This window comes from Nyctereutes procyonoides, unplaced genomic scaffold, assembly GCF_905146905.1.
Source record: "Nyctereutes procyonoides isolate TBG_1078 unplaced genomic scaffold, NYPRO_anot_genome, whole genome shotgun sequence".
Lineage (NCBI taxonomy): Eukaryota > Metazoa > Chordata > Mammalia > Carnivora > Canidae > Nyctereutes > Nyctereutes procyonoides.
Genome location: NW_026575125.1, coordinates 80,329,187 through 80,352,014, shown reverse-complemented (window position 1 = coordinate 80,352,014; position 22,828 = coordinate 80,329,187). Strand labels below are relative to the sequence as shown.

At 35.2% G+C, this 22,828-nt stretch overlaps 1 protein-coding gene across 1 annotated transcript in view; it reads right to left on the bottom strand.

Moving 5' to 3' along the window:
- COL4A5 (collagen type IV alpha 5 chain) overlaps positions 1-22,828 on the bottom strand; it is a 284,616-nt gene that overhangs the window by 9,395 nt on the left and 252,393 nt on the right. The window contains exons 38-47 of the mRNA XM_055337689.1: positions 20,335-20,415; positions 19,649-19,747; positions 19,219-19,269; positions 17,645-17,830; positions 8,397-8,530; positions 5,245-5,317; positions 5,038-5,109; positions 3,900-4,028; positions 2,465-2,563; positions 254-466 (exon numbers count right to left, since the gene is read on the bottom strand). Of these exons, the coding sequence (XP_055193664.1) occupies positions 254-466; positions 2,465-2,563; positions 3,900-4,028; positions 5,038-5,109; positions 5,245-5,317; positions 8,397-8,530; positions 17,645-17,830; positions 19,219-19,269; positions 19,649-19,747; positions 20,335-20,415 (1,137 nt within the window). The remainder of the gene's footprint in view (positions 1-253; positions 467-2,464; positions 2,564-3,899; positions 4,029-5,037; positions 5,110-5,244; positions 5,318-8,396; positions 8,531-17,644; positions 17,831-19,218; positions 19,270-19,648; positions 19,748-20,334; positions 20,416-22,828) is intronic.

The window sequence follows — 22,828 nt, the reverse complement described above, 5'->3', positions numbered from 1 at the left end:
TGTGGCCCTTCCCAAAATGTGCTGCTTTAGGCCAAGAATTGTACCTCATACTAGATAACTAAGGCCTTTAAAGAAAAGTTATTATTTATGTAAAACTTACAGTGAATACATTTAGCTGCCCTTGACATGGTCTTTAATTTTCAAGCCCCAAAAGAATTAGAGAGATACACTTTGTCCAAGGCTACTCCAGAATCCAACAGGATTTTCAAAACAAAACAAAATGCACAGTAAAAAAAAATGCCAGTTATCTCACCCAAGTCTTGACCGTGAGCTCTTTTATTTCCTTGGACATATAAGAGAGAAAAGCCTTCATAAATCTGGACAGTTCCATGTGGGCATTGTGGTGCATCTGTTGTCTGGCTGTGACGTGTGATGAGGAATCCATGGGCAATAGAGGAAGTTCCTGGAGGACCTGGAGGACCTTGCATTCCATCTGGTCCAGGGGGACCATCCAAACCACGGGTACCTATTTCCATGGAATTGTCAGTATATGAAATTTAAGTTAACTCTGATCCACTATTATGGCTACTGATAATACAGTATGACCTCATTTGATTCATTAATATAGTCAATATTTATAGAGTGCCTATTAAGGTACTGTCAGATATGGATGTGGAGATAAATTAAATATGGTCCCTGCCCTCAAAGAGATTTAAATACATATTTTTTCTAATGGAATTGGTTGACAATATTAGGTACTAAATGAGTACTGGGCGATGGAACATTAGATGGGAAGAAGTGATTCTTATTTGGGAAGTCTGTGTGTTATCTAGTCTCTTGCTCTACTAAAGGAGTCCAAACCCCATGACAAAATTTCAGTCTGTTTTGTTCATTAGCAAAAAAGGAAGGGTGTGGTTGCCATCAGTCTGCCAGTTTCAGTGCTGAAAAACATTTCCTTTGAATCTGAGGAAATATTCTCAGGCATACCTTTTTGTTTAGAGAATAGGCAGGGCACTACTAAAGCAGCCTTTTCAAAATGTCTATTTTCAATTTACCACTTGTTCCTTTTCTCTGTTTAACTTACTGATTTGAACTTATTTTAAAATTCTCTTTATGTACGGGCCTTCTGCCACTGTGTATATGCATTTTCATTTTGGGGAAACTCCACAGCAATGCCCATATGTGATGAAGATGATACTTACTTGTTTCTTCCCTGATATACAGTTAATGAAATGGCAGAATATTGGTTCCAGGAAGGCCATAGGTATTATCACTTTGCCTTACTGCCACTGATATTATTTGCCAATAGATATTCTTTATGTTTATATTATTTAGTTATATTTATATTGTCTAGAGTTGCTAACACATATTAAAAATCTACTAAGGTAATGATTTTTTGTTTTAGCAATCTTCAGTGTTTTTTTATTTTAATTTTTTTATTGAAGTATAGTTAACAAAGTGTTATATTTGCTTTAGGTATACAATATAGTGATTCAACAATCCTATACATTGCTTAGTACTCATTATGATAATGAGCACTCTTAATCCCCTTTTTCTATTTCACTCACCCACGGCCCACCTCCCCCCTCAGGCACCCACCAGTTTGTTCTCTGTATTTAAGAGGCTGGTTTTTTGTTTGTCTCTTTTTTCCTTTGTTTGTTCATTTGTTTCTTAAATTTCACATATGAGTGAACTCATATGGTATTTATCTTTCTCTCTCTGACATTTCACTTAGTATTATACCCTGTAGGTCCCTCCATGTTGTTGTAAATGACAAGATCTCATTTATTTTTTATGGCTGAGTAATATTCCTGTGTGTGTGTGTGTGTGTGTGTATGTGTGTGTGTGTATCTTCCATATCTTGGCTATTGTAAATGATGCTACAATAAACAAAGTGGTGGGTACATCTTTTTGAATTAGTGTTTTGTTTTCTTTGGGTAAATATCCACTAATGGAATTACTGGATCATATGGTAATTCTATTTTTAATGTTTTGAGGAATCTCTTTTTTTTTTTTTGAGGAATCTCTATACTCTTTTCCACAGTGGTTTGCATTATCATCAACAGTGCATAAGGGCTCCTTTTTCTCCACGTCCTTCCCAATACTTACTATTTCTTGTCTTTTTGAGTCTAGTCATTCTGATGGGCATAAGGTGATATCTTGTTGTTTTGATTGCATTTCCCTGACGATTAGTGATTTTGAACATCTTTTCATGTGTCTGTTGCCATCTGTATGTCTTCTTTGGAAAAATGTCTATTAAGCTCTCTGCCTGTATTTTTTTTTGCAAGGTGATTCAGATACTTTTTGTAAGTAGTTTGAGAACATATTGGAAATCTACTGGATATCAGATTCAATATTATCAGGAACACCTATTAATGAATGAACTAAAAACCTGAATATCAATTTGTCATCTCAGCATAAGATGCCAGCCACTCTGACTCTCAAAGTTCTAACGGGGAGCACTTTAAAAAGTGCTCTCTCAGACTTGAGACTACTATCAACAGCAGTGTTTTACTTGTCTTACCTGGCTGGCCTGGCAGACCTGGGTCTCCTTTGCGCCCTCCAGCGCCGTCAAAGCCAGGGAGTCCGTTGCGTCCTGGATCTCCTGGAGGGCCAATTGGACCTACAGGAAAAAAAAAAGGACTTCAAATATGGGTATGATAATTCCATATCTAGACAAATCTAGGAAATTTAAGGTCCTTGACTGTCACTAAATTCATAGTCTGGTCTTGTCTTTAATCCAGGCACACAAAGGAACAGCCTAAGCCTGGGACAAAAATTTACCTTTAATTTTAAACAATCAGTTTGTCTCTGCAGAGATTCCCCTAATATGGCAGCTGTGTTCTCTTTGCCTCAGAATTAAACAGGAGAGCAAAACCCAACTTTTGTTATCTTTCTCCCCATAGGTGAGGTTGTTACTACCTGGTACACTTAGTTTATGGAAAGACTAACAACCAATCACTTAGTAAGCAAGAAAGACTGAAGTTAGTTTCTAGCTTTCTTGTATAATCAAAATTGGCTACAAGCATAGAGTCAAATGGCCCACTAGACAAGAGTTAGTTTAAAAATCATGGGGTACTTGATGGGATGAGCACTGGGTGATATGCTATATGTTGGCAAATTGAACTCCAATTAAAAAAAAACCAATACTATATGATTCCACTTACATGAGATACCTAGAGTAGTCAAACTCAGAGACATAGAATAGAATGGTGGTTAGCGGGGGCTGGGAGAACAGGAAGAGGGAAGTTACTGTTTGATGGGTACAGAGTGTCGGTTCACAAGATGATTTCATAAGTGGGTGGTGATGATGGTTGCACAACAATGTGGATGCAGCTAATGCCACTGAACTGTACATTTAAACATGTGTAAAATTAGAGTGGGGAAAATTAGAGAGGGTGACAAAACATGAGAGACTCCTAACTCTGGGAAATGAACAAAGGGTAGTGGAAGGGGAGGCGGGTGGGGGGATGGGGAGATTGGGTGATGGGCACTGAGGGGGGCACTTGACGGGATGAGCCCTGGGTGCTATACTATATGTTGGCGAGTTGAACTTCAATAAATAAAATGGTTAAGACAGTAAAAAAAAAAATCATGGGGCATCATAGAGGAGTTGATGGCCCACCAAATTAGCTTTCTATCCTTCTGGTGGTTGGGATAGAGAAAGTACAAGATCTAAAATGCATGTTAATTTCATTATAAAGTCTTTAATAACATTAACCTAACCATTCAAATTAGAACAGCCAGAGGAACTAGCTAGAACAGATTAGACTGGGCATAAAGGAAATTAGAGCATGAGAAAATTAACATTTTCAAGAAAAAAGGAAATGGGATCTGTGGTGGTCTGGTATTCTACTAGTTGTTGAGACTCCTCTTCTCAGAGACAAACTATGACAAGTGAAAGGAGAACTAGGGAAATGTTCTCAGATAAGGCTTGGAAAGATGATCTGCAAAGGTACCTGGTAAGCCCTGAGGTCCTGGTAGTCCTGGTAGACCTTTTAATCCAGGCTGCCCTGGGATCCCTGGTGGACCAACATCTCCTTTGATTATAATACTCTGTCCTGAAGGACCAGGTAGTCCAGGGGGACCTAAGATGCAAAACATACAAATTGGAAGGAAAGAAAGACAAAGGCCAGAAGGAATGGATGCCAACGTGTCCTAAGGTCAAATAAAAATTGGTGCAAAAGAAACAAATTACATGCATTGAAATGTTGGGAAATCTGTTAGGGAAAGCCATCATCTCACCCAGAAGACTAAAAGAAATAAATAGTTTCTTTACTGTCAATGGAAAAATTAGGCCTATTGTCCCTATTTTCAAGCCTTGAAGCATGACTTAGTTACTCGAAAGTCTAACCCATTACAAATCTGTGAACACAGATGTCAGGGGAAGAAAATTCTATTTCCTGACAAGTCCATTCTGATTCATTTTTTAAATTTTTTTAAAAGATTCTATTTATTCATGAGAGACAGAGACAGAGAGAGAGAGAGAGAGAGAGGCAGAGACACAGGCAGAGGGAGAAGCAGGCCCCATGCAGGGAGCCTGATGTGGGACTCGATCCAGGGACCCCAGAATCACACCCTGGACCAAAAGCAGGCACTAAACTGCTGAGCCACCCAGGGATCCCCTCCATTCTGATTCTAAAATCATTCTTAGTTACTGTTTGTTGTGCTTGTCAAGTGTCCCACTGAAGTAGTAAGGGAATTTAGTAGATGTCCTATTTCAGTTTATAGGACACTTCTATAAGTGTCCAGCAAAAAGAACTATTTTCATATTAAAAATATTTTCAATTAAAAACGACTTGCTCGTGTAATCTGTTCAACTGAATATGGGAAAGTTAGTATAAAAGCTAATAAAAATCTTAATGAAGCATTCTTGTTGGTCCTGCATCTATCTTAAACTTAAAAGATCTGGACTCGAAATTTTCTTAACAAAGGCGAGAGGTTAAGAGATAAGTAAATAGAGGAAGAGTTTTGCCTACTTCCTCTCAGTTATTGGAGATTGAGACTCTAAAAGTTGAGTTCAGGCCTAATGCAAACTTTCAAGTTCTTCAATGTGCTTAAGTATCAGTTATAACTAACTCCTAGAATAAGTCTTACCTGGTGGGCCAACAAGTCCTGGATCCCCCTCAGGGCCAGCTGAACCTGGTACTCCACTGGGTCCCTTCATACCTGCAAAGAAGATGCATACAATGGCACAGCAAAGCAACAAAGTCATAGCATTTACCCAGTCAAATCAGAAAATGGGTATCTTATCCCAAAGGAGTTTAATATAAAAGGGGAACTTCAAAACATTCCTTCATATACCTGGAAATCCTGGAACACCAGGGAGACCAGGATCTCCTTTCATTCCATTGAGACCTGGACGGCCAGGATTACCCTGAGAAAACAAAATCATTAATTTTAGAAAAAAAATTGGAGGAGGGAGTGAGGTTATAAGTATTTATATTCATCTGTAGCACTTGCTCTAGGGTCAAACTTCTAGGATTCAAATCCCAGTTTTGCCCCTTACTAGCTTGTGTGACCTTGAGTTGATTATTTAACCTCTTTCATAGTTTTCTCACCTCTATCATAGAGAGATTAATAGTATCTACTTCATGGCTTTTTTGGTGAGGATTAAGTGAGATGGCTGCTATTAAGTACTTAGAAAACTGATAGGCTATATAGTATATACTTAATAAATGGCAGCCATTACTTTACTATCATGAACAAAGACACTATTTTTAGTGTAGCACTGAGGTGATAAATGCTTCAGTTAAAATCACATGTGCAGAAATGATAAAGTCTGCAAGACTTAGCAAAAAATATAGCAGGGTCTATTACTTGGGTTTGAGGGCCAGGAAAACTATGGGAAGAAGAACAGTTGAGATTAAGTCTAGACTGTACCTAGAGGAAGAATAAGTATGGGACAATGAAACTTTATTAGTAGGAGTGTAAAAGGGGCAAACCCGGAACATATTACTCCAACATGTAAGAAATGGCTAAAAAAAAACAGGGCATGTTAGGATCCAGCTTGAAGAAGTTTCCAAATCCAGGATAATTTGAGCAGTGGAATAGACAATGATAGTTTACAAAATTATAAAAAAGAGAATTTATGAGTCCATACTAATAATAAACAGACAATATATGGAATAGAAGGGAGGCTTCGCCTATCAAAGGGCTGACTGGTAAATGTGGAATTAGGGCTAGAGGTAGAAAAATCATCATTTGCCACTATTCACTATATTCAACCACTACATTGTTTGGTTGAGGAAAATAAATAGATATTAAATATACAGGGAAATTTTGATGAGGAGCAGTATATTTGCATGATCTTAATGTGTCTTTCCATAGTTTTGCTTATTAGTTACAAGGGGAAAAGTAGTAACCACGCAGTGGAGAAACCAGATAACTTGCTAGAATGATCAAAATTAAGATCACCAATGAAGAAGAGATGAACATTGTGTGCCTAAATGTCTGATGGAGGACACATCACTCATGTAGTATTCCAGCTGGGGATACATAACTAGAATGAAGAAATAGCAGACAAAAGAAGGAATATTCTGTTTTAAAAATTGGGGGGGGGGCTCCTGTGAGGCTCAGTCTTTTAAGCACCCAACTCTTAATTTCGGGGTCAGTTCATAATGTTAGGGTTGTGAGATCGAGCCCTGCATAAGGCTTCATGCTCAGCACATTCGGCTTGGGATTTTCGCTTTCCTTCTGCCCCTCCCCATTCAAATAAATAAATAAATAAATAAATAAATAAATAAATCTTTAAAAAACTAAAATAAAATAAAAAAAATAGGAAGGGGATACATTCCTTCAACAATGTAAAGATCATGAAATTTAGAAAAATAGTTTAGCAACTGTTTCAGATTGAAAGAGCATAGAGTGATATGACTGTTAGATGCAATGTATAATTTGGTCTATTTTAGAGGAAAACAATGCAATAAGGGACAATTACTAGGTCAACTGATATAATTATAGTATATAAAGTATAAATAAGTTTATATTGATGTTCAATTTCCTGAAGTTGATCACTGTGCTTTTATTGTATAAAAGAATATCTTTAATTTTAGGAAATTTTTTAAAAGATTTTATTTATTTATTTATTATTTATTTATTTATTTATTTATTTATTTATGAGAGACACACAGAGAGAGGCAGAGACACAGGCAGAAGGAGAAGCAGGCTCCCTACAGGGAGCCTGATGCAGGACTTGATCTCAGGACCCTGGGATCATGACCTGAGCCAAAGGCAGACCCTCAACCACTGAGCCACCCAGGCATCCCTACTCTTAGGAAATCTCATGCACAGAAGTATTTAGTGCTAAAAAAGCATGATAGTTGCAACTTATTCTCAAATGTTTCTCTCTCCCTCCCTCTCTCTCCCCATATACAAATATATATATATAAATTATATATGCATACATAACATATAGGACAAAACATTAACAACTAGTCCGTCTGGGTAAATGATACATGAAAGTTTTTTTGTTTTTTTTACCATTCTTGAAATTTTTCTGTTCAGTATTATTTACATTAAAAAATTAGAAAAGGTGCAAATATTAAGAACTTGCACAAAATAAAATGAATAGAACTTTATAATATTAGATTTATAAAATTTTGGTATCAAGCATAGAGGCATATGAACTGGAAGCACCTGGGAAATGAATAAGGAGGGAGTAAATAGAGAGTGAATAAAGAGAGGTCTCAAATTTTAAGAGTATGTGTCTAGAAGAATAGTAATGACATGAGGACAAAAGGTTTGTTGTTGGAAAGTTTTAAGGACTACTATTTTAGATGTTTTTTTCTTTTTTTCTGCTATAAAGCAGTCATCAGAATTAAGAGATGAAGCCCAGATTGTGCTGGTTGTGATATCTAACAACAATCCTCCTAAATGAATGCAAGCAGTTTTAATGATCCATAAAGAAGCATGTAATTTTCTGGGTCACTTAAGCCAATATGGAAAGTATATGAATGCAAATGTGGAGATATGATATTTCCTTTTTACAGGTGAAGACAGAAACCTAAAGTATCTATCTGCCTTCCTCATAGACACAAAACAGAAGTGTTCAGTGGAGATGAAATTTGGCCCTAACTCTAATTTCAAAGTCTAAAATATCCCCACTCAACTATAATTACTTCCGTATGAATGGTCTTATCCACATGCAATGCTCTAATATATATGTCTTCTTTTATGAATTTGCTTTCACTGAAATGGAAGTTTCTCAAACTTAAGTAATATACATATCAATGACATCAAGTCAAATATCTTCTGAGGAACCCTTTAACTATAAAGTAGCAAAGTTCCTTTAGTTGGAAGAAGACAGAAAATCTGCCTTTTTCTTCCTTTGTAATTCACCGGTGAGGCATGCCTTAACCAGTAAATACTAATAAAAATAATGTAGCTTAGAATTCTCATTTTGTATGCAAATATCCACATCCCTTTCTCATCAAATTTTTACTCCCATTTTCTACCTGGATTCCTGGTGGTCCTTGATCTCCTTTCAAGCCAGGCAAACCAGGTTGCCCAGGTTGGCCTGGGTTTCCTCTCTCTCCTTTAATACCTCCATTTCCAGGGAGACCCCGGGGACCTTCTGGACCTGGTAGACCTTGACAATGCACAACAAATGGCCATATTTCAGTATAGCATAAGAGTAGTACAAAAGCCTGGCTTTTAAAATATCAGTCATCTAATCCTATTAATTTGCAGAATAAGATACAGACTACATCAAAACATACAGACCCGTGCTGACTCTCTAATATAAATTAGACTGTGTTCTTTTTGTTATTAACATTGGTTTGCAGTTCCTTTTAGTTTGCATTTTATTATATGTTAAATCTTTTTTTATTATATGTTAAATCTAATAAGCTCATAATTAAAGATAGGACTACTCAGGACATTATAATAAAGACTGCTTCTGTAATCCTTAAGTGTTTCACTTAAGTGAAAAGAAACAAACACCAGGGCAGCCCAGGTGGCTCAGTGGTCACTGTTCTCAAATTGGAGCATACATCAGAATCCCCAGGAGAGTTTGATAAAACAGAATCCTGGGCTCACCCCCAGAGTTTTGGATTCAGAAAGACTGGAACGGGGCCCGTGAATATGCATTCTAACAAGTGCCTTGTAACTAAAGCTGCTGATTCCAGACCACACTTTAAGTAGCGTTTCTTAAAGGGATTCAATCCATTTGTCTCATTGGGATTATCAGAAGATTGCTTTACTTATAAATAGTTATTTTATAAGTGGTATTTGTAAGTAGTTTTATTCAGCTTTTATTACTACACAAGTAAGATAATTACTTAGGCAAAGTAATTTTAATTTCATTTTAGTGACATGCTTATTAATATATGGTAATATTCTAGCATCAGAGATTTATTAATTCAACATAGTACCTTTGAATTTATTTTAAACATGTTTTCATATTCTTTGCATTTCAAATATTTCTGAAGAAAAATTCTGCATATGTCTTGTGAATAAATACAATTATTTAAAATAGGATTTTGCTAAGCTATGTTTTTAACTTTTCATTCTAAAGATATCAGGTCCATTAAACAACCGAGATCTTATCAGTGGCCACATCTTTTGTCACTAGGTGGGAAGTAGCTGTTACTTGCTTGTTAAGCAGTGTCTGAAGCTAAAACCAACTAGTTCTGCCTTAAGAAACTAATTATGCATTAAATAACGAACAGGCAACAGACTTACACATTTTCTCCTTTGGTAATCTTAGTTTTTCATTGATTTCAACAAAAAACAAAGGTGTGTAGATTACTTTTGAAGGAAATATCATAGGCAAATGAATTTAGAATACTTGAGTTCATGCTTACCAATGGACAAAGGGTCATCTTTTTGATCTGAGATAAAATTCAGACTTTAGTTCCCTTCCAATACTCTTAAAACCCAGAATCAGTGACTACATGCTAAAAAGGCAGCATGGCATATGGATTAAGAATGCTGGACTGGAGCTGGAAAGCTAGGTAATCCCAGCTCCAATAATCATTAGCTGTTAGACCTTAGGAAGTTTATTAATCTCTTTGGGCTCAATTTCTTCTTCTTTAAAATGGAAATAAGAATAGTACCTACTTCATCAGGTTGATCCAGGGATTAAATATGTATAAATTACTTAACATAGTACCTGGTACATAGTAAGAATTATGTAAGAGGTCTTTAAAAAATTATTACTGCTATTACCTTCATTATTAGTAAAACTGAAAGTAAGAACATACCTTTAAAATATGAGCCCATTTAAAATTTTTTAGCTATTTCTGTGTGATTATTCTATATGGCCATGAGAAAGGAAGCAGGTCTACAACAGTACAACAATTGTTTTATCTTTAAATAGTTTAAATTATATAGTCTCCCAAGGCCAGCAACCAGGCAAGACACACTTAGAAATTCCTTTCCCAATCATAAAGAAAGGGTTGGAGTAGGTGGTACTAAAATTAACAAACAAAAGCAACTGCTGAGTTCACACCCCTGGATAGGGTTTTTCTAAGCAAAATTATTAGTTTTATCCATAATGTATAATATGGACTAGAAAACAGGTAGCAAATCATCTTACTGGGGAAAAAATAAACTGTTAATCAGCCTAACAATGACAAAGTAAGAGTAAGATGGGGGAGAAAAGGGAAACTTTCATGATCCTCTTCCCAGTCTTAAAAGTTATCAGAATATTTGAAAAAAAAAAACTAGGCATATTATAGGAATTGTTCTTTCTGCTGTTAAAAGAAAATATTGGGAAATTTACATGTAATTAATTCAGACCTGCTATTCTTGAGTCCCTCAAATTTAAATTAATGATTTGCTAATGATATAAGGGACATATACATATTATTTTTAATAGTACTCAATAGTAACCCTCTTCCACTTTTGAAAATAGCCACATAAACATATCAGAGCAATGTCAAGCAACAAAAATCAATATGCCAGATGCCTGTCTAAAAATCTTATTGCAGTCTTAAAGATAACAGTAAGTGTATATCCGTTTAAAATTCAACATGTCTTCACATATGTATTACCTATTATAAATAACTGAAGCTACAAAGACCTAATGTCATTTCAAACTTGATTATAAACAAGTCACATTACCTTCACCAATATGCTAAATACCAGAGCAGGTAGTATTTGAGGATAATAGCCCTCTTCAATGACTTCTGAGTTACAGCAAAAAAAGTGCATTTCTCTTATCATACATACAAAACATTAAAAAAAATAATTGACCAGTCTAACCTTGAAAACCTGGGAAGATCAGAGTTCACCAAAGCCCAAAGATCGATGTTAGCAGTATCAGACATCACACAGTACAAAATAAGATTATGAGTTAGAAGTGGTTCACATTATAGCACAAGTTAAACAATAAACCTCTTTGCCAGCATTTCTCATACCTACAGCATAATCAGTATGCAAACAGAACCATACAGAAGTATAGAGAGCCAAACATTTTCAAATAGAGCTTATTATAGGAAATAAGCTGCTAGTTTTCATTAATCCAAAAAATGGAAAACTCTACTAAAGATATCATGTTAACACTGCTACTATGGCTTTCCAAAAGTTAGCATCTCAAATATTAAAGTTGATAAGACAGTACCATTTCACTGATTGCCTTCCATTCCTTTCACAAAGGGATAATATTGGATAAATGTTTACGTTTATCTTGGCCTCCGCTTTCCTTTGGTAAAAACTCAAAAGTACAAATTTCTTGATATGTTCAGACTACCTCAAAGAGGTACAGTTAAGTTTAAAGGCCTCATTAGACAAAAATACAAAGATCATAGGTGACTAAATGGAAAAATTAAAATACAAGTACACAACGGCCATTACCAACTATACTGCTATAAAGCCACATTCTGATTTTTTTCATAACTCATCAAGAAGCTTTCTTCTGTGAATTATTACTTATAACAAGTTATTCAAAGAGAAAGAAACAATATGTATTTGTTCACCATTGAGTGTTAAAGAGCTCAATTTTCCAAAAATGTGAAGACCATCAGTGAAAGGGTACATTAAAATATTTTGACATGCAATATCCTACCCCAAACCACAGAAAATATCACATTTTCTTTATTATTATTCAATGCACATATTAAATCAGAGTATTAACTATTAAAAGAAGGATCATTAAAAAAAGATAAAAAGACTATAAATAGGACAACTCTTGGTTAATGTTAATTAACTATAAACACAATTCCCTTTCCTTAGAAGTCTTGCTATGATTTATAAACTCTGAGGTTAGCAGAGAGAATAAATTGTGCTAGAGTCATGAATCCTAGGAATTAGAAGACCCGGGGTCCATTTTCAGTTCTACTGTTTACATCTATGGGACTATAGAGAATTCAATTTCCCTGAGCTTGTTTTCTCACCCACATAATGGCAACAGTGTTATCTGCCCTAACCTCCCTCACAGAGTTGTATTAAAGATCAAATTTCATTTAAAAAATATAGACCTTGGGCAGCCCGTGTGGCTCAGTGGTTTAGCGCTGCCTTCGGTCAAGGGCATCCTGGAGACCCGGGATCAAGTCCCACGTCGGGCTCCCTGCATGGACCCTGCTTCTCCCTCTGCCTATGTCTCTGCCTCTCTCTCTCTCTCTCTCTCTCTCTCTCTCTCTCTCTCTATCTATCTCTCATGAATAAAATCTTTAAAAAACATATAGACCTCATATCTGCCATGTACAGGGTGCTACAGGGAACACAAAGATTAGCTAGACCCAAATTCTGCCTTCAAGGAGCTTTTAATAAAAGTACAAGTACATTATATGATGTAAATGGTGGCATGTCACATAAATATAAAACATAACTGTTACAGCTAGGTAATAAAACTTTTAAAGAATTTGATAATTTGAAGTTCAGAAGGCTAAAAATCAGCTTCTGTCTGTGTACATGGTTTCTAAACCACATAGAGCAAACTGACTCAAGACAACAGTTTGAAAGAGTCTGGCCACGCAATTAGTTAAATAAAATAGAATTCCTACCTAAGGTAATTCCAAGTTTGAGTAAAGACATTTTATATATGTATTTGCTATAAAAGGATCAATAACTAGAATGCTTATAAAAGTATTAAAATATGTATTTCCATCTGAGAAAGTAACAAGGAAAAAACTTCAGATCATATCATAGCAAAACTTCTAAGATCTTAACTTCTAAGAGGTAAAATTTTAATAAGTTATATGCCAAATCAATTTTGTACAGGAAGTTCTCAATCCATTATTTCTCAAATGTCCTAACAAAGTTTAACTGAAAAAATAAAATAAAAACCCTAAAGTATTGTACATAATAACTAAAGGTAAGCTGATGAATTTATTGGCAAATTTTAAATAGTTTCCACTGAAGGCTGTAGTTTCCAATTGTTGCGAAGAAAAGAACACCATAGACACAAGGTTCCAATAACTATGTAATTTAGAGTATATCTGGTAAATAAGATGTCAAATTGGTTTTAAAGTGGAATGAATACTAAAATCTGGAAGTGATCAAGGCCACAGACTTGTATGCAAGTCAGACAGGGGAGTACTCAAAATTACTTCAAAGAATGCCTGAAGTTTTCTCTTTATCATGGTGATAAATAGTATGCACTTGTCTTAATCTTTTTTATGACATCGATTTAGGAAAAACACAAGAAGCAGTTAATAGGGATTGATGGAACTTATAAGGTAACAGAAAACAAGAGAGTAGAGGTAAGGTCCAGTCTGCTATAACTAAGAGTCTCCTAAAATGGCAGAAGCAACTTTGCTTCATCACTTACTGTAACTAGAATCAGAAGCCAGATCATAAGCATTGATCCATACAACTGCCATTATCAAAGGATGATATATGTTAGGAGTAAAACAGACACTTAACAGAGCACTGGAAAGCCCTAAGTCAGATTACCAGCTAAAGAGTATGACCTTGAGTAAGCTTCTTAACATCTTTGGGCCTTAGTTTTCTCATATGTGACAAAGATTCTCTCCTTGAATACACTTTAGACAGGCTCCTCTGAGCCTTCTCAACTAGGCCTCATTCTTGGGCCCTGTTTTTGGTAGGCTGAAGTCTAGTTTTAGCAAGAATTGTTTAGCAAGTCACTTTAGGGAGAGTCTTCCCACTGCTGATATCTGATCAAGTCCCTCATCCCCCAACCTAGATGTCTAAGTCTTTGGCCTGACTTTAGCAAGAATTCCATTGGGCCAGTTTAGCAAGAATATACCTGCCCTTAATGTTTCCTGCTAGTAATTTTTCATCCACTAACTCCCTCACTCCGCTGGTTGACTATAAATCCTCATTTACCCTTGAATTCAGAGTTGAGCTCAGTCTCTTTCCCCCATCACAACTGTTTCTCCCCTACTGCAACAGTCTCAAATAAAACCTGTCTTGCCATCTTTAACAAGTGACTGGTGAGTAATATCTCTTTGAAAAGTGTAAAACTTAGGTCTCTTCTAGATCAGATACTCTATGGCTCTATGAAATTATGGGTTTGTGGAAGGACTGAAGTAGGAGTAAGTTAACTAGGGAATCCATTCAGATAGAAATAGATGGCTTCCAAAAAAGAATTTTGAGAAATTATGAATTTTAACTCAGAAAAGAAAATTTCCTGCCATTCCCAATAGCCAGAACTCAGGAATATACTTTTAAATGAGATTAAGAGGCTTCTGATCTGTGTTGGTTGTATAGATTTTTTTATTCTGTACCTATTCATCCATTTTCATAGCAGGAGAATTTAGAACTTTGTGACAACCCAAAATGTGAAGATGGAATGGTTTAAAAAATTATAAGAGTTGTGGCAAGTCAAGAATTGCATATTTGCAGGATCTGATAATACATATTATAGTTTTTAAAAGAGTATCTTTTTTGGGGAAAAGTCAAAGCCCTCCTGCACTATTGGTGGGAATGCAAACTGATGCAGCCACTGTGGAAAACAGTACGGAGGTTCCTCAAAAAGTTAAAACTAGAACTACCCTATGATCCAACAGTTTCACCCTATTTACCCAAAGGATACAAAAATACTAATTTAAAGGGATACATGCACCCTGATGTTTAATAGCAGCATTATTTACAATAGTCAGATTATGGAAACAGCCCAAATGTTCATTGACTGATGAGTAAAGAAAATGTAGTATACATACATACAATGGAATATTACTGAGCCATAAAAAGAAAGAAATCTTGCTATTTGCAACAATGTGGATGGAGCTAGAGAGTATTATGGTAAGTGAAATATGTCAGAGAAAGACAAATACCATATGACTTCATTCATATGTGGAATTTAAGAAACAGAACAAATGAGCATAGAGGAAAAAAGACAGAGGCAAACCAAGAAAGAGATTCTTAATTATAGAGAACTGATGGTTACTAGATGGGAGGTGGGAGGGGAGATGGATGAAACAGGTATCAGGGATTAAGGAGTACACTTTTTGTGATGAGCATCGGGTATTGTTTGCAAGTGTTGAATCACTAAATTGTAATTGAAACTAATATTACACTGTATGTTAACTAACTGGAATTTAAATAAAAAGTTAAAAAAAGAATGCCTTTTTGAAGGATAGTTTTATTCCATTTACATTAAGAGATATAAAACAAAAATAAGAAATACACTCAACACTGAAAGTAAAGGTAAAATATTATTCAAATACATTTTTGGGTACTATAAATTTTTGTCTACAAATGACAAAGATACATGAATTTTAAAATGTTAAACTAGTTTTCCTAACTAGGTAATTTTGGGCTATTCTAATAGACAGAAACATTGGACTCTACAGTTCTTTCAACTTTCAGAGATAGACCAACATGTAAGAATTGAATTGGCATATATGCTCTTAAAATATATTCAAACACTTGAAAATATTAGGTACAGGTATATATATGTATATATATGGAGAGAGAGAATTATATATAAGATGATATATATACACATATATACATATATGCATGCATATATGTGTATAACTATATATACACACATAAATATAAATATATATAAAAATATAAAGAAAGTTTCAAGGTTCATGCAGTTACTACTTTGGAGTTAAGGAGCTAACCTGTAGGACCTGGATAGGGATCAAAGTTCACCAAGGCCCAATGTCATCATTAACAAAAAGGAAAAATATCAAAATTGTTAGCAATACCAAGAAACTAAAGCATTACACTAACTTCTTTCAAGTTAAACTTTAATTCAATAAAAGAATACTCTGGAAGTTCATATTCATGCACCTTTAGATAAACCAAATTATTACCACCTAGCATCAGCACTAAAATAAAGACAGCGCATGTAATATTTTGAAAAGCAAAAAAACACATTTTTATAATAATCATTACCACAAACTCAAAAACAACCAATTCTAAGACAATTGGGTTTCAAACTCCATTTTAATTTGTAGTCTATGAACAAACTGAGAAGTCACAAACTACTCTTCAGGGAGGTGTTCTTCCTACTGTTTAGAAACAGAAATTTTTTAAAGCATTTTTGTGACTAATGTCTTTACATTAACACATTAACACATTTCACAAAGATGTTCCACAGTGAGCTCCATTACTAGTAAAGAACAAATAACCAGAGTGCTGATTAAAATATAAAAAATGATAATAGTTTGGTTTATTTTATAATTATTGCATGCACAACCAAGCAAGACATTGGTGTCATTTCTTTACATGCAAGAGTTAATATGGCTGAGGAGGTTTTCACTGGTTTTCTTCAATAGTAAAAAGAGGTAAAATTCTAAATACCCTCTATACTCTATAAACAGTCAAGTCAGATTAGATAAAATCTGGTTTTGAAAATGATCCTCTGAACAAAGTATGTGATCCCATTTGATTCATGTTTTCAGAGCATATCTTATTAAAATTAACTCAATTACTTCAGAGTCTATGGTAATTTAAATGGAACCTTTCATTTTTAAATACATTCAAAAAACAAGTCAGAGACTTTCAAAGGTTGAAAGGACAATTTTGTTTCTTTAAACTTAGATTTCTCTTATTATTTTAAATCAGTGAAGGCCAAATTTTAAGTTACTCAAAATATAAAAATTGAATATGCAGTCCCAAAAATCTCTTAATAATCTATCACCAGTGATTGTGCTCAGCAACATTAATCCCGGATGAAAACAAGCATTTCCAAACTTAGCAAAATGAAGTGACATAGCACATACACAAAATGAAAAGTGAACATTGGATGCAAAATTGAGACTACAAGAGCAGTTAACACGAGACAAATGAGGTATAGACATGAAGCTGGTATGAAGAAATCGCTATTCAATTTAATCATGCTGTGATGTTGAAGATAAATTTGATTGCCTAGTTCCTAGAGAAGATAAAATGTTTTTATTGTGCTTGGTGACATTTGCTGATCATGTCATGCTATGACAGAACCATAGCAACACTTTTGGTATGGACCACAAGCATCTATGGGGTGATCACTAAAATGATTTCTGTGATGACATGCTGAGAAGCTCACATTAAAAATGCAGATGGCATTTTGCTGCCAGGTTATCAGTATAGTTTTATGTTTAATAAAAAGACCAATAAATCCACTATTTCCTTTTTTCCTCCAAGTTGGTTTTAGTTCAATCTTAAGTGATAAAAGGCGTTATTGAAAAGAATTATTAGATGCCACAGAAATGGATGGAGCTAGGTATAAACCAAGCTATTTTACTTGTAAGAACTTCTTAGATTATAGAGTCTAAAGTCCTAAAAACTGAATAACCTGCCAGCAAAATGAAATAAATTAATGAATAAATAGACCATTCCCTACTACTCATGTACATACCTGGTCTCCCAGGAGGACCCTGAGGCCCAGGGTTGCCTTTAGGGCCTTCCAGAGCTGGACCTGGAGAGCCAGGAGGGCCTGGGGGACCCTGGACACCAGGGAAACCCTGAAAGCCTGGTTCTCCTTTTGGACCAGGAAGGCCAGGGTTTCCTGGAATGCCAGGTAATCCTCCATCACCCTTTTGACCTATAAAATATAAAAGCAAAGTGACATTAGGGAACACATTAAATGATACTGCCTGTATTAGGCTTGCCTGTAAGGCTAAATCTATTCATTCTTGTTAGAACAAGTGATGGGATTCAATAGGATCATTTCTATCTCCTACCAAATCCCTAACCCATCCAAAAAAATCATTCTTATTAAATATATTCATCTATTATCAGAAATATTTATTAGAGTACATATAGAAATAGAAAAAGAATAATAGCTTGGATCCTGAAAGATACCCTTTGTATTAGGACACAGAGCAATGATCACATGATCAGTGGCTGCAAGAAAATAAAAAATAGAAAAATAGAAAAATTTAAAGTATTGGCATGAACAGGTTAGAGATGGCTGGAGGAAATTCCTTGAATATTTTGAGACGAATGAAGATAGGCATCTTCAGAGTTTGCTGGATATCCCTGAAGACCATTCTGTTCAAGATTTAAAACTCAATCCAGACAAACTATTCTCAACATTTTTTCTATACCACCAATATGGCTGAAAGTGATATAACAGTGGCACATTAAAGTAATAATTTTCACATTAGGATCATTGGAAGGTTATCAATATGCCTGTGGTTTGAAAAAAGCTTCCATAGAATAGCTAATGGTCATTTCAGAACATAAACAGGCGTATCTGTACACACATTCAGTCATTCAAATAACTATTTGGTGCTTACAATGAAAGTAAGAACAAGTGAGGGCAAGTTGATGTGTATGAGCACATATCCCCTCAAAATAATGCAAGACGTATCTTTATACGGAGTTTTCCATTTTTATTATTGGTACATATTTCTGCAGTTTCCTCATATTACCTTGGTTTTGTTTCCATGTGGAGAACAGAGTATTTTTCTGGCTGAAAGACTTTTTAAAAATTTAGTGAAATCTACCCATTTCTACATATTAGCTTTCTTTCCTCAGCAGTTACTTATGAAATTAGTGAAGAGATAGTTTTATGTAAATTTCTTTAAGAATGCATTTTTATATAGCACGTCACTTTTTACTGTATTGTTAACTAAGAACTGCTTTAAGGGGTGCCTGGGTGGCTCAGTCGGTTAAGCATCTGACTCTTGATTTCGGCTCAGGTCATGATCTCAGGGTCTTGTAATCAAGCCCAATGTCAGGCTCCAGGCTCAGTGGGGAATCTGCTTCTCTTCCTCTCTTTCCCTCTGCCCGTACCCTCGCTCCCACTCTCTCTCTCTCTAAAATAAATAAATATAACTTTTTAAAAAAAGAACTGCTTTTAGATATAACTTTAGCTTTGACTTTTCTGGGGTTGCATGTGCATTTTATAACAGTAAATGATAAATGGAAAAATAAATGTACTGGAGCACATTCCCTTTATATTGACTGATCTGCATGTTTTATTACCAGAAAGTCCTGGGAGTCCAGGGGGTCCTGGGATTCCAAAGCCTGGTTGACCTGTCAGAGCATAAACCAAAACTCTCAAATAGATAAAATAAATATAACTTTATACACATATAGATATATAAGTGGAATGTAGATTGCATGGTGAAATAAGGTCATCTAGAGAAGATGAAAACAGCTGGGTAACTTCTTTACATGAAAAACTGGGGAAGAAAGGATATAGAGTTCTTTTATAAGAAGGAGGCAACCTAATTGATCAATATGAAGTAATATTCTCAGTACAAAGTGCAAGAAGGTACTTAGGAAGGGAAAAGTGTATAGTAGCTTAAAGGTTAAGAAAGAAGACATAATTTAATTGTGGTAAAAAAGGGCAAAAGTTAAAAAAGACAAGGAATGAATTAGAAAATTAGGAACAATTAAAAAAATATAGCACCTGGTTCACCCTTCTGTCCAGCTGGTCCAGGAATACCATCTTGACCTGGGTTGCCTTTTTCACCTGGAGGCCCTGGTGGCCCAGGACGCCCTCCACCACCTAAAGCACAGGGCACAGCAGGTTATACCTATCTTCCCAATTCCCTTTCCTTCCAAATTACCCATTCTTTCCATACTAGCTTCAAATAGTTCTATCCAAATGACACAAAGTACTTCTGAGACACCCCTTTAAATCACAACAAAGGCTAATGAGATTAAGGAAGAACCTTATCTTCCTCCACTCAGTATCCAAAATCTTTCAGTTTCTCATTTTAATCTAGCTTTAGAATATCAAGTAGAGTAAGGAATGTGGGTGGAATGGGGTGCATTATAGGCCTCATATATGGGGCCAAGAGCTTTCTAAAAAATACCAGAGCTTCCACTAATTGTAGGATACTTGAAATAACTGTCCCTGGAAAGAGCCCCCAAAATAAGGTTCCAAAGTAGTAATTTTAAGTAATTTTTATTGAGTTGTTCACTTTGAAAAAACGAGTTGCTCACTTGTACCTAACAAGTAGTACTAAGTGAATGATCACCATGTTTTCTCATCTTAAAAATGTTCACAGCTCCCAGATATGATTTGACTTTCCTAAAATGAATATGAGCTATAATTTTATAGAACAACAAACCCTTAGGTTTCATGCTTACCTACGGGACCAGGTTCTCCTGGAAGGCCAGGGTTCCCAGGAGGACCATTAATACCTTTTGGTCCAGGAAGTCCTGGGGTTCCTAGAATTCGAATAACTCAATTTAATTATAAAAGAAAAACTGTATTGCTTTAAGAGTTACAACTCAAGCTTATAATTTATAGTGCTGACACAGAAACAGTGGAGAATAGAGAAAAAATCCAAGAAAGATGCTAATATTTGCTGAATATTTTAAAGAATAATTTTAAGTCTTTAAAGTTATTTACCCAAAGGCTGGCATTATTATAGATTCATAATAAAAAATAATCACCACAATATTACACTGGAAGAATTGGTAGGATTCCATTGTATGTATATACCAATTTTTTAATACATTCATCTATTGTTGGACATTTGGGTCACTGTTAGGTTTTCAGTGCTATGAATATCTATTCTATTCATGGAAACCTGTTCTACTCCCAGTTTTTAGCTATTATGAATAATGTTGCTAAGGAATATTTCTGCACCAGTATTTTTGTGGACATATGTCTTACTTTATCTTGGATAAATACCTAGATAGGAATGGAACTGATGAGTCAGAAGAGGTGTATGGTGTATATTATTAAAAAAAAAAAAAAAAAACAACCGGGGGATCCCGGGTGGCTCAGCGGTTTAGCGCTGCCTTCAGCCCAGGGCGTGATCCTGGAGACCTGGGATCAAGTCCCATATCCGGCTCCCTGCGTGGAGCCTGCTTCTCCCTCTGCCTATGTCTCTGCCTCTCTCTCTGTGTGTCTTTCATGAATGAATGAATAAATAAAATCTTTAAAAAAAACCTGCCAAACCATTTGACACTCACAACGTTTCAGAATTCCAGTTGCTCCAGATTCTTGTACAACATATGGTGATTATCAGTTGTTTTAGTAATAACATTCTGGTAGGAATGTAATGCTACTTCACTGTGGTATTAATTTGCATTTCTCTGATGGCTAATAATATTGATCACCTTTTCATGTGCTTATCCATAAATCATCTTGGCCATCCATATATCATCTTTTGTGAAACGTCTGTTCAAAGTTTTCCCCATTTAAAAAAGTGGATTGTATATCTTGTTATTATTGAATTGCAGAAGTTGCTTATATATCCCAGATATCAGTCATTTGTCAGATACTTGTTTTGCAAGTATTTTCTCCTAGTCTGCGGCTTCCCTATTCATTTCCTTAATGATGTCTTTTGATGAGAAGAACAGAAGATCTCAGGTTCTTTTAAAGGAAAAAAAACAGCATGGAGCAACTGAATATCTGTATGAAAAAAAACGAACCTTGGCCCCTACTTCAAACCATAAAAATATTTTTATTCAAGACAAATCATAAACCTAAATATAAAAGCTTAACATTAAACACTGTAGGAAAATAGAAGAATATTTCCATAAACTTGAGTAGGCAAAGATTTTGTGAATGGGACACAAAAAGCACTAACTATGAAAGAAAATGAACTAGACTTTATCAAAATTAACTTTTGAAAAAAAACAACTTTTGTTCACACAATAGCATTAAGAAATGTCATCACACAACAGCATTAGGAATAAAAGGCGAATTTGAGACAGAAAGAACATATTTATAGTACATGTATCTGACAAAGACTCATATGCAGAATATATAAAGAAATGTTTTGAATTAATAAGAAAAAAAGGGCAAACAACTCAATAAATGTGAGCAATAAAACATGGAGCAGACATTTCAAAAAGATGCTATCCAAATGGCCAGTAAGTATATGAGGGATGCCTGGGTGGCTCAGCGGTTGAGTGTCTGCCTTCAGCTCAGGGTGTGATCCTGGGGTCCTGAAATCAAGTCCCGCATTGGGCTCCCTGTGTGGAGCCTGCTTCTCCCTCTGCCTATGTCTCTGCCTCTCTCTCTCTCTCTCTCTCTCTCTCTCTGTGTGTGTCTCTCATGAATAAATAAAATCTTTTTTAAAAAGTATATGGAAAGGTGTTTAATATTGTCATTCATTTAAAAAAAGTAAGTTAAAATGTTAATGATACACTTCAATATACCCACCAGAACACCTAAAATTAAAGATTGACAACACCAAATGAGGTAAGGACATAGGCAACTGGTCATTTCACAATACAAAGTACTGACCACAGTATAATTACAAGCTACCAGGAGCCACTTAAGAACATTTCATACATTGCATGTGTGATTGTAATTTATAAAGCCACTTTCAAAAATTGGCACCATGCACTAAAGTTAGATGTATACCTCTGCTATGATTCAATAATTCTATTACCAAGTTATTGTCTAAGAGAAAGGAGTATGTATGTCCACCAAAAGCATGTCAAAGAATGTTAATACCATCTTTTTTAATAGTCTCAAACTGGAAACAACCCACAAGTCCATCAAAAGGTGAATGGTAATTGATTATTATGTATTTCTTCAATGGAATATTACAATGCAATTATTAAAAAAAACAAACTATTGACACATGCAATAAGATAAATGAAGCTTACAGACATGAGT